General features: G+C 34.6%; 1 protein-coding gene across 4 annotated transcripts in view; it reads right to left on the reverse strand.

The window, feature by feature from the left end:
* The window catches only part of ZDHHC21 (zDHHC palmitoyltransferase 21), a 47,573-nt gene that overhangs the window by 16,053 nt on the left and 13,653 nt on the right, over nucleotides 1-17,867 (reverse strand). For 3 of the 4 annotated variants that reach the window (XR_014687341.1, XM_084504745.1, XM_084504746.1), the window contains 4 exons: nucleotides 17,508-17,606; nucleotides 14,659-14,770; nucleotides 12,890-13,028; nucleotides 4,357-4,473 (listed from right to left, as the gene is read on the reverse strand). Coding sequence is in view for 3 of the 4 variants with exons in the window: in XM_084504745.1 (XP_084360871.1) it covers nucleotides 4,357-4,473; nucleotides 12,890-13,028; nucleotides 14,659-14,770; nucleotides 17,508-17,606 (467 nt within the window). In the remaining variant the exon portion in view is untranslated. The remainder of the gene's footprint in view (nucleotides 1-4,356; nucleotides 4,474-12,889; nucleotides 13,029-14,658; nucleotides 14,771-17,507; nucleotides 17,607-17,867) is intronic. The other variant, XM_084504747.1, reaches the window with a different exon arrangement.

The raw sequence follows: 17,867 nt of genomic DNA on the forward strand, positions 1-17,867 counted from the left end.
CAAAAATGCAATTTTGACAGAATTTGAAATACAGGTAAATAACAAAGATAAAATCCCAAACACTTGAACTCACTAGGTTCATCTAGCAATGTCATATATATCATTCAAAGTAGATCATAGAGCTGCAATGTTGATTGTCCCTATTATTTAAAAACAACTTTTATCCAGAAGCTGTGGAACTAATCTTGGTTTGATATTAAACTGCAAATGCAGGAACCAAGAAAATGTTTATCTGCTTTTCTGTACGAGTATGAAAAACAGAGCTGCTGCTCTGCTGCACCTTTTTCAAAAGGCCCATATTCTCATCAACATCTCTTGCACACATCTGCGTACCTTCAGCAATTTCTAAAGTGCATGCTTTCAAGAACTGCTGCAGAGCAATTAATGTAACATGAATGCTCTAACTGTGCATGTCTATGCCTGCAAGTGTTTGAGTTTTCTCTAAATTACCCTCAAATCTGCACTACTAGTCTTTGATGACTGTGCTCCTCTGTTACATAAATTTTGATCTGTACCTTATACTAAATTAAGCCTAATTTCATAATTAATTCATTATTTTAAATAGAGCTCACCACAGCCAAAATTTGCTTAGTTTATACAGGAAGTCTAGATCCTGAACAGCAACTCCACAAAGTACACAATGGACACATTACTATCTCTAGGTGATCACAGCTTGTTGCTTCTAGAGGACACAAACTTCTCAACATTGTGCACTCAGAACTGGGGGCAGGTACACCCATTTTGTTTTGCAGTTCTACACATCAGAGGACTGTCTGTGCAATGTGCACCTGCTGCCCTCTCATCTGCCTTTTCCAATGACTAGCCGAAATTGTTGGGAAGTGCTTACAGGGGAAGCAAATCTCCACACTACAACACTAACAATCAAACACTGTACAGACAGATTTTCTGACACAGCTTGCAGGCTAAGCACAACCTCATCAGATGCCTGACTAGCAGATTTCCTCAAAACGACTGCATTTTTTTATTCCTGCCAATTCCATATTCATCAAAGAATTAACAAGAAGAAAAGGATCATGCTGCTGGTATGGAAAAAAGGCATGGATATGAAAAAGGCAGGGTACCTTCAGAAGACAAAGGGTAATTTTGTGGAAGAGTATCTGGACATTTAGCATAAAATCCATTCTATCAATTGAGAAAATCTTATGAAAATTTGCATCTTCCTCTATGACCGCTCCCCATATGACAGGTTGCTAAACTCTTTGTGACTGATTAAACTGGAATTATCATGTGTCTAAATATTGATGTGTACCAGAACTTGAAAAGCATTGCTTCCATCGAGACACTTTCCCACTCAGATGTAGGGGTGGGTGAACACTAGTAAATTTACCAAAGATAACACACCCTAATCAAACTGCAGCTTTTAAGAATTTTGAAGGCATTCTGAAGGCACACAGTAAAGTGGCTCAAATACTAACAACATTACAGTTGTAGATGGTGACAGTAACTTGAAGGGGATCAGGATCCTGCTTACTTAAAAATCCTATGTTAAAGGTTTCTATTTGACTTTGATGTCTGGAAAAACAAATGCAGAATTTCTGTAGACCAGTGACTGACAAAAAAAAAAGGGGGGGGGGGGGTGGAATAGTGACTGCCAAAACAAGAGAAAACCAAACATAACCCAAAATGTACATAGCCACCAATTTCACTTAAGCAGGAAAGATCTGGAAAGCATTAAAAGATTAAGGTTCAAAAACTTGAGTGATGGTTTCAGCAGCATCCTTCTAAGTAACATCATCCATTGCTTCTACTTTCAATTGTGACCATGGTTCCTTTCAGCTGTACGGTTTTTGTTTTCCATATAAACAAATACCACCAGTATGTATCTTGAGAAACCAGAAGAAAAAGCCTTTTGTGTGTGGGCAGGTAACTTTGCTTTTTTACACATCCATTCCTCTGCAGTGGTCCAGAAGTTAACAACCCTAAAACAACACTAAAGCTGGGGTGCAGAGTGCCTGCAATTTCTCTAGCCACCACAGAAAGGTGTAGCCACAGACACCCACAACTTACAGAAGACAGCAGCAGCTTACAAGGGCAGTTCACTCACATCTGAGGTCACCAATTTCACACCCTCAACCATGCTGAAAGTGGTTGCAGAGGAATTCTTTACAGAGGATCCAAACACAGAAGTACGGATGCTGTGCAATTTGTGTTTGGAGATACACACCTGAGGAGTCTGAGCATGGCACTGAATAACCCCTTCTAGGCAGCTCGCAGCTTACTTTGAGCAGTTGAACACGACTAATAATTGAATAGTATAGGTTGGAAGGTTCTTTTAGACGTCAGTGCAACAGAGTCACATGGTGTGAACGGGGATCACAATAATGGATTTCTACTTCTGCAAGCAATCCCATACCTAAAAACTCAGGCATAAAAAGCAAGCACAATAGTTCCTCTACTACAGGAAGGGTGCAGTGAGAGGTCCTACTGCAGAGCCCATCCACATCTGAAATTATTTTGTGGTGTATTTGTTTGAAGTAGGTTGACAAAGAGGACAAGACAGTTCAGGTATAGCGCAGCTCTGCAATCCACAGAAATATGATTTAAGCACATAAAAGAAGGTTGGACTTGAAAATACTATTTTTTGCTCATATCCATTCCACAGTAGTAGACAGCTCACTAGGTGCAATGGGACATACATTACAGTATAGTAGAGAACTGACATAGAGAAAGACTTTTCAGCACTTTATACAGTCCGAAATGTTGGTGGCAGCCTAACAGTGTTAGGAAGTGTCCCAGGTTTCAGGCATGTGTGACAATCAGTTTCACTCAGTTACTGTTTCATGTATACTCATAGTATCTGGATAGATGCTGATGGCCATAGCCAGAATTTAGTCCACACAGAACAGAACTGGAGGTTTCTGTTTTATTCATTTTCTCCTGCATCATTTCTGTGTTTTAGCATAGTGCTAAACACATGGCTTTTTGTTCCTTCTCCTACATCCACTTAACAGACACTCAAAAGACATCCACATTTCAGCATTTGAACATTAATGCTCCTTGATTTTCTGCCTCTCCCACTAGAGGGAGAAGAAGCAGAATCCAGACGTCTGCAGCACTTCAACTAGATACCTAGCAAGGCATAGTATGGGATTAGAAAAACTAATGTACAGGGACACAAAGGTTGTGTGCCAGCATATAAACAGGGAGGTGACAACCTGTCAGCTAGACCCTGGAACAGAAATCAGACACAATAACGGGGCACAAAAGTGAACAGACCTGTGATTGAGAGGAAGTGCAGGAAGTAGTCTGTTAGAGCAGCTAGAAGATGCCAAAAATACAGTAGTGCTATAGACATACAAAAATCAGGAAGCAACAAAAACAATAAATATGTTTTTATCTAACAGAAGTAAAAACTATGCAGCTTTTTTTTTTTTTTTTTTTTTTTTTTTTGGTCCTTTATTCCATACAAAGGAATTACATAATACACTTAGGCATTTTTCCATCATACACCTAAAACATTAATACTGTGTAAACCATGACAATACCAAAATGAAATCTCAGGCAAATCTCAGTCAGATGTAGTCACAAAGATTCCGTTATCTTATACTTCACTATTTCTAAAAAAAAGTTTTGCAGGCTAGATCATACACTCTTTTGGATATGTCCACGTCTGACTAATATACTCTCTTTGCTGAACACTGGAGTATTTTAAATAATTCTTTGGATTCTCGATATAATTCTAAAGGATTCACTAGTGGTGATTCATTTTTAATGTACAGAAAGGGATGTTACAGGAACAAAAGCTTCCTTCTTATATTTATTAAATTATCAAATTCATCTAACTGAAAAACGTTTCCAAACAGAGTTTTTTTCTGTACCTTTAAATATAGAATATGCATTTGGACTGTAACAATTTACAGTCAGAATACATAATCCCATTCCACAACTTAGTAATTGAAAAGTTATGAAAGGAAACTTATTTATTAAAATACTTAACAAAAAGTCTGTGTTCTCAGAATCCATGATTTATCAGCAGGCCTCACTGTCACAAAGCCAGAGACCACCGCATATAAGATTTTAAAATAAAAACGAGAATCAAAACTCAGGAAATACATACCTTGTACACTTTATCAATCCAGGACAATGTAAGGTTAATTTTATTAATACTAATCAGGAAATTCCCTTGATTGGTGAGTTACTACACACTTGTTTCCTAGAAGGCTTCTTAAGACTTCCTTCGAGAAGAAATCTTGACAAAGCACATACCAAATAGGTGCTTCATAGTAGAAACGCTTCTCTATTGTCCATTAAATACAATCTTCTTTTTTACTTTTAATATGTTTATTGAAAATAAAACTAATATATGCCTCTAAAATTAAGAGATTAGATACTTACAGTGAAAATACCCATTAGCTGAGTGTAAAAGAGTCCACTTATTCCACCTAACATTATTAGGCCCATGAAGGCAGATACTCTTAGAAGAGCAAGTTCATGTCTAAATACAAAAACATCCTAGAACGAGAGAGAAAGGAGAAAGACTTTAGCATTTAAAAATTTATTAGAGTCTTTGAACTGAATGGTAATACCAGGTAAGAGCTGCACCCGAAGACTTACAGCTAGAGACAAACATTGGATTTTGAGGTATGTGGCAAATTACTGATATATTTATGTGCTAAAATTATAAAACAATCATTTATTTATACATGTAAACAGTTTGTTTGTTTGTTTGTTTGTTTGTGTGTGTGTGTGTCGTACTGCTAATAATACCTCATTCAGGTATTTAAGGTTTGGGAATACATTAAGCTCAGACACGTTATTCCTTATTTTATCACCTCAAACGGTGTCAGATTGCTACACGCAAGCTCCAAAATATAAGAAAGCCATTCTGTTAAACTGTCTAATTTGTAAGGCTTCTATATCTTGGCTCCTAGACACAAGTTTCTTTTTAATACCATCTCTTTTATAATAAAAATAATTACATTTCTAGCTTAAAGACAGTACCTATAAAATCCAATGTCTGTATTCAATTGGTCTAACTGTAATACTGGCTATTATCCAACAAACCTATCTTCACCTATTAAATCTTATTTTCAAGTGGCTGCTTATGACTTTGGATATGGGTGCACAACCAGGTTGCTTCAGGGTAGAAGAGGTTATGAATTTACTGTATCACATGCACCATATTTTTAACACAGGAAAACATTTGCACATGGCAATTACTGTAGATGTACTTACTGCAAGTTCACACCCCATCTTACCCTTTGATAATGAGTTAACACATCCATTCTCTTATTTGTAAGTTATGATTATGTTCTCAGGGCTGTCTTTTGAATGTACACATCTGTTCATCCACTTAAAAAAGCGAGATCACAGCAGGAAACTATTAAAACCTTTTAAGTAAACTTTAAATTACAACCAGAATATAAAAATGAACTGAATGAAAAAAAAAAATCCTACTGCTTTTGAACTTTCCTTCTTTATGTTCAGCCACTAGGACCTAAGAAGAGGAACTCTTACAATCAGAATATGGGATTTTAATTAAACAGGGAACAGCAAATTATATTTTTTAAAAAATTGATTTTATGTTTAAGTTATTTCCCTGAATGTTCAAAATACAAATCATGGAAAACGTTTATACTGGCTACTAAAGTCAACAATTGCTGAAAAAGAAGATACCAGCAACTATCAGCTAAAAACAAAAACAAAATGCAAAACCCACTCATTTTTTCTGAACTGTTAAGGCAGCTCTTATTAGGAATGTCCTTTCTTACAGATGTACAGAACACACCCATCATTTCCTTTTTTTTTTTTTTTCATTCTGCCAAGTTAATTCAAAGTTAAATAATCTTAAAACCAGACATGCTGATTTTTTTTTTCTTTTTTAACCATCTCTCCAAACATTTAAAGAAAAACAAGGTAAGACACCACATTCTACTAGGTATAAAACATTTTCTCCTCATAGGTATGTTGCTTTGTTGTATCTGAAATGTTTCAATGTATTCACACTCATCTTGACAGAAAACACTAAAATGTGACTGCCAATAGTGCAGTCACGTTCTGGATCTAATATCATACTTCCCCATTAGCACAAAAATATTTGTAACAACACATCTCTTAGCATCCCAACACTCCAAAGGACTTCCTTCTCTTCAGCATGGTCTTCAGTAGGAAAAAAAGACATCACACAATACTGAAGAAAATCTTACTGTAAAAAACACAGTTAGCATTTTCCCTTTGACCTTTCTAACCCAAGACACAGAAAAGAAAAAACTTTTGATACTGAAGAACTAGGAATACTACTATCTTTCCTTCCTTCCTACCTAAAGGAAAAATTCATCTACAGCAGAAGAAGGGGGGTTGCTGAAAATCTAAAGAGAAGAGGTGACACTGTAAACACTTTTTTCCCCCAGCCATTACATGTCCCTAGTGGAACCAAAGTCTGTGAGGCAACGATGACCTGGAAATCAATACTGAGTCCTAGTCTAGCACTCTGTACAGACGACAGTATTTTCCTACAGAAACACAGAGTCTTCTTGTAATCGGACCTTAGTAACAGCTGTTTTCACAATTCTACCTTGAAACAGAATTCCATGAAAGTAAAGAAATTAATTTAAACCACAGCAACGACACTAATTGTATATTTAGGATGATGATGCTTTATATAAACATTCACCCCAATTTATTTTCATTGTTCTTTCTCAGGACTGACAAAAGCATCATCCGCTGCTAAGAAAACCAGTCAAAACTATCATACATCAACACTCAAGACTACTCAATAATTAACTAATCCCTCTTTCAGTGTATTTTCAAGATGTCCTCTTGTTCAAACACCATTAAGACTCACCCATGTCAGTGTAATGTGAGTACTGAGACATCCTGCCCCCCTGACTCTCCAAAAATCACGTTATTTCTGCTCAGAGAAAGAACCACACAGACTGAGCAACCAAGTATAATCACACAAAAACTCTCTCTTGGCAAAATAGAATTTTGTTCCACAGCAGCTTTCTTCCATACCGGGCCAGGCTGACATCAGTGACAAGGCCACTGATGTAACACACACAGGTTTAGCAATAAAAGCAGCACTTCAGGTGGCCCCCTTCTCTCCTTTTTGCATACACCACAGTCTAATGGCTTTGTCTAATCTTCAGTGAAATAGGTTGTTGCCACTGTTTTTCAGCTTCCTAGGCAGCTCTGTCCCCCTCTCTTTGTCGCCTGTTACATCAGGTTTTTAGCTCCCACTAGCCATACAGAAATTAGTATACAGTATTAGCTCTTCTACCCATACAGAAAAACTGCAAGGATCCTCAGCTTCTTATTAAAACACATGCATAGAAATGCCTGCAATAGAAACTATGCACAGAATAGTAAAGCGTAGGATTACACTGAGGGCTGTATTACAAACCATGGGATCTAGCATCTGTATGTTAATAGCATAATACTAAAACATTCCACAGAAAACACAAAGTCCATGGGAGAGTGCAAAACAACCTCAGCCCCATGACGTAACATACACTGTACATTCATTCAGCAGCAGTCATGGATGATCCCTATGACAAATGCTAATGCTGACTGTAAAGACTGTTACTTTATGTTTATGTCACCATACAACAGAGAGGTCAAAAACAATGAGTGTCAGCTCAAGATCATAACAAATGATAAGATCATTGCTTCAAAATTCAACTTTCTTTTTACCCTGCTTTAAAACAAACAAACAAACAAAAACAAAACAAAACAAACAAAAACAAAAACAACAACAACAACAACAACAACAACAACAACAAAAACATGAAAACATTTCAGATGTCCCTGCCATTTATAGTGTTGGGTTATTTTGTTATTTTCAAGGGTTTACGGTATTCTTTGAATCCTGGAGTATGGTATCTGCTCCAGAAGAAAAAGTGAAAACAACAAAAAACCCTCATAACTTTCCATTTACAAAGTGATATTCATTTATTCCATCTTGCTTCTTTAGTGAAATATGATATACATATAATAATTTCTAACAAATAGAGTAAGATATTTCATGTTTCTCTTAGAAAAGGGGTACATAAGAAGCCTCATGTAATACATGATAACCTATTTATCTAGTCTCTGGTTCAAACACATGGGATGTCTGCCTCAGTATGGTTATAAAGTCAGTCAACTTAGCTACCATAATAACAGTACAGGATACAGAACAAAGCCGGGCTGTCAGCTTTAAAAAAGCAAAAAACATGCAGACAATAGGTTTTGCAGTAACAAAAAGGAAGAAGAGGTGCAAGGGAGAAAATTCACTCACATTAAAATTAAAATAATGAATTAATAGATCTTCATTCTAATAAACCTTTTTGTAGATATCTTTATTATGAATACACTTCTGAAAAAAAAAAACAAAGCTAAAGAGGAACTAATGTGCTGTCTTATCTCACATAGATGATTTAATTATTATTTTCTTCTGTTCTAGTAGTAATGGTACTCCTCCTGCTGGACAAACAGAAGCAATAACCACAAGCCATCTTTCTGACAGTACATCAATTAAAAGAGCCAAGAATAGTATATAAAACCTAAAGATGAAATACTTTCTCTCTGTTGAAGTGGTTTCCTGCATTAGCTTTAAAGCTAACAACTTTATCTTACATATTTATTTATTTTTTAATTATTTTTTTTTACTTAAGCTTTAAAATGCAAATAAAACTTTTCATTTGCGATGAAATGCTAACAAGCATACAGTGATATTTTTGTAATGAATTAATCAGTACTGCAATAAAATGATTACTTCACAACAGCATTAAAAGCAGTTTTAATTCCATAGCTTCTGTATTGTGTACTATTTTATATTAAAAGAATAAAAATTGAGAGATAAAGGCACACAGCCAAAAAAATCACAAGCGTTTTTAATGAGCAGGAAGTAAGCTAATTCCAGATGGCTGTGTAGAAAAAAAACATATCATTTTTTGAATCTGTGCTAAACACTAGCCCCTGTCAATTCAGAAAATACCCGCTTTTTGTTAAAGCCAAAGTTTCTCCAGTGAAAAGCACTTCCGTGAAAGGTAGAATGTACCTTTCTATAGTCTCTGGAATTCTGTGGTACTTCAAGCTTAATTAGTATTTGAAGATTGAAAGAACTTTGCAGGATGCTTGCCTAAAAGCCTAACCAATAGAAACCAAATTGTCTCACTGTTCATTTGATATCAAAAGAGACACTTTTGACAACTGATTCTGTGCCCTAAGCTATACGAGAAGAAACTCTTAGCTAAACTTGAAAAAAAAAAAATCAGCCTAATGGGGCTCTGATGTCATCTTCCAGGCAGAAGTATTAACTACACCCCAAATTATTTTTAATTTTTCAAACTTCAATGTGTGTCCCCAGTCCTGCAGCTTAAAAACTGAGAAAGCCAAACACTATTAACAAAGGTCTGAAAAGATCAGACCTGCTTTGTCTACTAATCTTTCTGTATGTTTGTATGTCATACACTGTAACACAGATCCGGTTTTCCAAAAGCCACTGTCATTTGAAGTGTCCATAAATGAAAACTGATCAATAAAAAAACAACACAACTAAAACAAAACAGTACTTCCCTCCCCCCCCCTCGTGAATCTGTGTAAATTTAGGTAGACAAATGTTAGAACCAGATCCATTATTCAGGTAACTCCAGTAAGCTCAGTTAAAATAATTACCCCGAAGCACTCACTTTCCTAATCTCTACTTCCCCTAAAGGGTAGATACTAAAAAACAATCGTAGGTCTGTCTCCTAAAGACTTGAAATTAAACCCGTTTTAAGCTATCAAGAACAAACTTTAATATGTATTCATTGGCAAAACCATTTATTATTACCATAAAGAGTTTGCAGACTGACTGAAGTATGATTTCCCATTTCTTTTCCTACATACACTAGTCTCCAAGCAAAAAAATTGGTTCCCTTATACTGTATTTTTAAATAACAATGCTAACAGACACAACTTGTGTTGATTATCTAAAGATGGTGTAATTACTTAAAGCAAGTTATACCACTCACAGGACTCAATAAAAATGGAATATTCTACCATGAAATTACTCTATTAAAGAAGCACTGCCTATGCCATACAAAATCCTTATCTTTATAAAATGAAACACTTTACATAAGCATTAGAATGCCCTATTCAGTATTTACAAGGTCATTAAGTGTTCTTTGCACTTGAAACTTGCAATCTCTGTACACGGAAAGACAGTAGTTTACGATGATCCTATCCAGAACTGTACTAGGGTAACAAATTTACTAGTTAACAAATAACTAATATACAAACAGCAAAGTATTTTGCAAAGCTACTGAAACTAAAAGCAAAGGTATTTACATTTCGTCACCTCTCAAAAATGTTAAGATTCCAAAAACCCAACACATATTGCCATGAAATTTTGAACCAGTAATATAGAAAGATTGCAATTCCACATCCCTGTTAACTTCCTTTTAGCTAATATAAATCAAATTGGCTTCCTCAAATCTCTCAATGCATGTATAACAACATAAACATAAAAAGCCCATTTCCAGACAACAAACTGGAAATGAAGTGAGAAATTCTTCATTTTAACACACAAATGTATACTGTTTTTGTCTGTGGTAGAATTAATTTTCTTCATGACAGCTCATGTGGTGCTATGTTTTGGATTTGTGTTGATACAAATCAGTGTTGATAACCGATATTTTATCCGTTGCTGAACAGTGCTTACACAGAGTCAAGGCCTTTTCTATGCCTCATGCTGCCCTGCCAGCAAATAGGCTGGACATTCACAAGAAGATGAGAGGGGAGACAGCCAGAACAGCTGACACCAACTGACCAAAGGGATAATCCACACCAATATCGTGTTGTGTTTAGCAATAAAAGCTGAGGAAAATATGAAAGAGGAATGGATGCTTGGAGCAATGACATTTGTCCTCCCAAGTTACCCTTACATGTGCTAGAGCCCCGTTCTCCTGGAAAAGAATAAACATCTGTCTGCTGATAGGAAGTAGTGAATGAATTCTTTATTTTGCTTTGCAGCTTTTGCTTTACCTTTTAAACTGTCTTAGTTTCAATCCATGAGTTTTTACACTTTTACCTTCTGATGCTCTTCCACTTTGCACTGGGCAGAAGTGAGCAAGCAGCTGTGTAGAGTTTAGCTGCCTACTGAATTAACCCACAGCAAGAACTTTGCCTTGGTTGATCAGGAAATGTTTGTATCTATGGAAAGATGATCCAAGAAGCCAGCAAATTCTTCTGTTTCCCATGTTTCTAGAGCCCTTTAAACCATATAAATTGAAATTTCATATAGATGAAAAATTAAAATAAAATAAAATAAAATAAAATAAAATAAAATAAAATAAAATAAAATAAAATAAAATAAAATAAAATAAAATAAAATAAAATAAAATAAAATAAAATAAAATAGGAAATGGAAATAGGAAAAAAATAAAATAGGAAATTTCATCAGAATGAAGATGTTCTCTTTTCAGAGAAAAAAAAAATCTATTTTGTTAAATTCATTGCAATACAAAGTTGATATCTATGAATATCAGATTAGCACTTTTTTCAGTTCTAAATGATCCAAGAAGCAAATTCTTCTTACATTTTTCAGCTCTACTTCAATATACCATATTCACATATGCTTCTTTGGGAACATCACATCTACTGCAGACTGACAAGGGAGCAAATAGGAGGCTTGGATGGCTATGTCTTATTCCCTTACAGAAGTACAAATTTTCAGGACTTTTAGCACTCTGATTTTACATCATTTGGGATCCAAAATAAGATAGGAAATTTAAGTTGTTCAACAAAATGGAATACGGTACCTGCCTTACTAACATCCTGGAACTAGCCTCCAGCACACTTGAAAATGGGTGTGATGTCACCAGCAGAAAGAATACTGGGGTGTCACCTCAACAGGGGATGATAAAAACAAACAAAAAAAGGAATACCCCAGTATTTAAAAAAAATCTCAATAACATTTAGCGTACATTACAAATTTCTGGAATGGTTGTAGTCTTTTCATACCTGGAAAGTTACAGTTACCTAATTTTGAATGTTTTAAAATTGTATTTTACGTTTTCCTATTTAGTGTGATTGTATTTGCACAGTCTGGGACAAATATAAAGTTCATTTCAGATTCTAGGAAGAAGTTTTTGTTTCTTTATGAGCAAGATCTCCTAGTGTTTTTTTTCACCCCAAAACAAAGAGTATCAGCTTTGCTATTCTAGCACTTTCAATGACTCAGCAACTTACAAGGCAACTTCTTGAATATTCTGAATCTTACAGAATACAAATAACAGTCATAAATAAACACCAGATACAGAGACTTTACAACTTTAGTTCCGCAACTGAGGAACATGAAAAACACCTTTTTACCCTATTCCAATGCATAAATTCACCTCTGCATTTTGCTGAAGACGAGACCTTGAAATACCATACTGGCATACAGTCCAAATAAAATAAACTGAACTTAATTATTCCTTGACCCACATGACCTTTTTAAAAGAACACAAAATATTGCTTTAAAATAAATGTGCATTTTTATCCTTCCAGAACAGTCTTATGTTCTCATCTTTTTCTGGCAATTTTATCATTTTCAAGTAGGGACCTGGGACAGAAAAAACACACTCTGCAAAAATTTACTTTGGAGAAAGACAAAAGAAAATATAATAAAACTAAAGCAGTTAGTTAGCTTGCTTCTTCCTACTTTTCACTGATCACTTCTAAATGAATTTAGCTGGTTTTGTCCTCCTTTCCCTAATGTATTTTTAACATTTAGAAATTATACTCCATATTAGAATATTTTGTTACTTAGCATAAATCAATTTCTTCATTTAATATACATGTGTATGAACTCTCTTTCCTCTTGACAAGTGGACAAGCAGAAATGTTTAGTAACTAGATACCACAGTAAATTATATTGTAGTATTAGCTATTAATTCATTTCACATAGAAAACAGATTCTTACCCCGTTATCTTTTTTCAGAGGCAAAAAGTAGTAGTAATGGCAGAAATCAAGTATCAGCGTATATGAACTAAGAATTTGAGTGTAGAAGCACAGCTGTAAAAACAGCCAATGATTGTCTTCACCAACACAATTATTAATCCTGCAAAGAAACAAAGTAAATATAGACTAAAATATAAAGGTTGTTAACACTGCAGTTATGATATGAACAGAGTACAACCATTTCTATGTAAGAGAATGTGTGACTATGTATGGGCCAAGTACTGACTAACCACTCCCTTCTTAATCAAAGCGGTGGTCTTTGTGTTGGAGATGGCAGTTATTGTAAAGAAGGGTATGCCTACACAATCGCTTAAGGCCTAGGTTGTATTACTGAAAATACTGCTTAGAACAGGAGACATATTTCTCTTTACCTTCCTACAGCAGAGATATGTCTACGTAATAATACTCAAGGTAAAACTTGACTCTTAAATGTCTGCAAAATCTCACATTAATATTATCAGTCATTAACATCGTCATAATATACTCAATAATGACATTTCCAGTCATTACATTTTATTTGTTGTGAGCTATATAGCCCAAGAACTGGAAATGTAAATGAATAGTTTGAAATAAATGTGATCACAGGGTACTCCAAGGATAAATAAACTTGACTTAGGAAGGAATGCAAGACACTGGAGTCAGAAAACAAGCATCTCTATTCAGAAAGTCTTTCTGCAGTACTTTCAACATAAAGGAGTAAAGTAATCACAAGCAATCTTGAAAAACTAACTTAAAAATCCAAAAAGTAAGTCTAGTCTGCTTCACAGAAGTTACACTGATGCATGAAATTTGTTCAGAGGTACAATTTCATGCAAGTGTGGTAGCTCTAGCACAAGCACTAGCACAGACATCAGTACCACACTAAGCAATAATGACAAAAGTATTATACCAGCACTATTTTCTGAACTGGCAATAGACAAAAAAGGTAGCTTGAAAAATGGCTAAATCAGCAAAGGAGGATCCTGACCTTAATCCTATCCTCTGGAGTTCATCATTGCTGCCTTGCTGGAAATCATACCACAGAACCACTGAGAGAAATGTTAATTTTAATTTTAAACAATAAACAATCAGAGTTAAACAGAGAATCATAGCCAGATTAGTTATTTTGACTGAAACTAGTTAAGGAACACTACAAGAAGAAATTTCACTTTCACACAGAAGTGAAGTCATGACAAATGGCCTTTGGTATACAGCAATAACATTTTCTATCCAGCACAGCCATGCACTAAACTAAAAACCAAAAACTATCTAAAAATGATGAATTATTCTCATTATTACAGACAGTATCCCCTCATTTGTTGAAATTGTAATCTTTTATTTCAATCCAATACATATAGTTTTATTTCCTACAGAAAATATTTTTTCCAGCACCAAAAACTAAATTGTAACAAATAAATTCGTATGCAATGTACAAATTAATTATATTAATATCAGCTTTAAGGACTAAAAATTGCAATTCTTTAAACAAAATATGTGAACTTTACAAGACTGTATAGTACATAACAATTAGTTAATGATTGTATGCTACACTGCAACAGTCCTTTTTGTCAGTTCTTCTTGTAGGCATGAGAAAGTCTCAAAGCTGTTCTTACCTTGCTCTAAATGCATAAATAAAAAAGCATTATTGAGAAAGAAAGCAAACAAATAAGCAGTAGTCAAGACCATGAACTTTGAAATGATATACTAAACCAAGGGTAGATTGCTAGGATAAATAAATGCCCTAGTCTTACCATGGACAATGGTGATCCATCCTCCTCACACAATGTCCACAACGACTACAATGGTGTGAACGCTTTGGTCTCATCATATTGCATTTGTTACATAATTCCCAAAATTCTCGTTCTGTGGCAAAATATAAAGATAGCTTAGAAAGACTGAAACTCAGTCCAGCATTCTTATGTCAAACATGTATTTAAGTGATTCAAAGAGAAACAGGTTTTTTTTACTATGACATGAGTAGGATGAGCAGCATATAAGAAATATTTTTTCCCACACACTATCACCTTAATTAAAGTGAAATGTTACTGTAGCAATTTTACAGTTCTGTGCTAATTTCCTTCTCCAAAATCTTTCTCCTCCTATATATTTCTTATGATTAATTATTATAGCACAAAAACTGTCACACAAACAAGGAAAAGCATTACTCTATTTTCTTACACGTCTATTCTGAAAAAAAAAACAAACCCACCTGCTAAATAGAAACATCACACACTCTCCCTAGCATTCCAAAATCTTGAAGAAAGACTTGTATTTGTCAAATATAGGCAACTAAAATAAAATACACAACAAAGGCTTCTGAAGCACCTTCTACCCCAAAGCATTTTAAGATATACATCTCAACATGGAATTTTATACAAAAAAAAAAAAAAAAAACCAACTAAAAAACAGATAAAAGATAGGATTTTATTTAAAAATACACACTAGTTTTCAATGCCCAACATGAGATTCTTAAAGCTCACTTGACTAGCTGAAACTAACAGGAGCTACTATTTCTTAGCTTAGTTTTTATTTATCTCAAATTGGGTCACTGAAATTAGAGGAAGCCTTTGAAAAAAAGAATTCTAGTGACATAGTCAAAAAGTTTGTATTCATATGAGAAACAAAAGACACCAACACTGTAATAATTGGGCTGTAAGATTAAGAGTTGTAAATATTTTGACTGGCTGTTTCTACCTAACTAGAATCTTTTTTGATGCAGAGAAATTTCTTAAATCCCAGGAAAAAAAAAAAAAAGCTTAGTTTTTACAGTAGAGCATTCTGAAATTTTGTATGATAATACATTCTCACAATGTAAAGAAAATAAATTTAGCATTTTCTGAGCCACCTGCTGGCAGCTCTAATCTTGTCTCTCTTGCTGACAAATAACATTTGGACACTGGAAGTACAGAAGCCCAATATCTGAGATCATTAAACTAGTAATAATGCCATATGGAAATTGTTTTACAATCTGTTCCCATAAATCCAGTGTCACAAAGGTGTCACTCCCTAATAGGGTAGCTAACAGCAGAGTTCAGAAACACCTCAACCTCATTTTTGAATGCAATTTATACCATACAAAAATACATCTTGTTGTCAATCCACAGAATACCAGGGAACCTAATTGCTACTTTAGAAAGGACAAACTCCTGATATGCATTAAATATGATTTGACACACATCAAATCGTAATAACATTATCACAGTCAAGCCTACGTGTCCCACCTTCAGAAGTACCTACAAAGTATCATTTCTGTATATGGCTGAAACATGAGGATAAAAGGATGGAGAACATTCAAACATACTCTAAAAGATAAAGAAACACTTCTGCACAAAGAGAACTTGTTTGTAACGGTCCTGGTATTTTGCTGGGAAATGGATAAATATGTTCAGTCAAAAATGTAAATGTCTGTAACTGTATTAAGCACCTTCATTCTCGACTTCAGACTGCAGATTCCACATTGCTATTCCTGCAACAAGAGGTCTGACTCTTGTCTGACTCCAGTCTAAGCAATCTTTCCTTTTACTTGGTCAAAGGCTTAGTTACCAGGAACATAAAGAACACTGTTAGCAGATTTTCCATGATCACTGTTTCACACCATTATTCCAAAGAAGATTCCTACTATCCTTCCTACTACTTCCTGTGTAGTTTGTGTGTATCATAACATTAGTTCTGGGACTAAACAGATCATGTTTCCAAAAAGATCACCACAGATTCTCACTACCATGAGGAAGGGAAGTGTTACTCCTAGAATGCATCAGGTTGCAAGACAAGATTGAAATATTCAGCCATCACTGTATTTGATACACTTTCTACATTCAAAAAGTATTTTCTGTTCATGTGGCAAAGCTCATGTTCTTTAACAGTCCTACTCCATTACAAACTGCTGTGTAAAAGCATTATGCATTATACAAGCACCTTAACAACATCAAACGCTTCATTAAAATATTGGTTTTCTCCATGGCAGGTTTACAAAGGTTTCAAATTCTCTCCCATTTCTGGTACATCAGACATCATACAGCAATTGTGGAATACATTCACAAGTACAGAAGAATTGTCACAGTCACTACTGGATATCAATGTAATGTAACCAGTGTGACAGTCCATACAAACATAATTCACTGCAACAAAATGTGTAAAAAAAAAAGAAAAAAAAAAAAGTAAAATCCAGCATACTTGTACTTTCTACAACCTTCAGCATCTCATAAATTCACTTAGAGAAAAAAGCAGTAGAGTAAAAATGACTGAGCATCTCAAAAAAATCATACTAAATATTAACATTAGAAGTATATGCAGTAAGTCTGAAAGCATAGAATGCAAAATTCTCCCCATCAAAAGATTTCCTATCATAAGTTCCTGCATAACTAAACATATAAAGGAGTACAAATTTTAAAAAGAAGTTTTGAGTCTACACAGCAGAAAGTGCTAGAAGTTTAAAGGTCAGAAAAGTGATTTATACTGATTTTCATTTCAGAAACAATATAGTCTTCAACAGAGATTGCTTGTGGTTTCAATTAAATCTTACAAAATCAAATTGATTTCCAATTATTCTGAGGACATTAAAGTAAGTTTTATTCAACTATATAGAAACAACTTAATGTACCTGTAATTGGAATCTTTGGGTTTTCAGGTAGCTTTCCTGGATCAGCTACTGAGGCTCTTACTAATGAAGCTATACAAAACAATGAACACAAGTAATAACCTGAAAAAACAAGTGATCATTTGTTACTGTTTTTTGGGGGGAGAAAATCAGGAGGGTTAACACATCAGACTTAAATTACTTCAAACATATTAAAATTTCAGAAAAGCAGGTAAATGTGAAACAATATTTTTTTTTTCTCATTGGACAACAGTATTTTACATATGCTAACAACCATTTGTACTTATTATGCATAAATATTCAATATCCTCTATGCTTAAATACATTAAAACAACAGTAATCACTTAAGTGTGTAAATCTCTC

Source organism: Aythya ferina (assembly GCF_964211825.1).
Source record: "Aythya ferina genome assembly, chromosome: Z".
Taxonomy (NCBI): domain Eukaryota; kingdom Metazoa; phylum Chordata; class Aves; order Anseriformes; family Anatidae; genus Aythya; species Aythya ferina.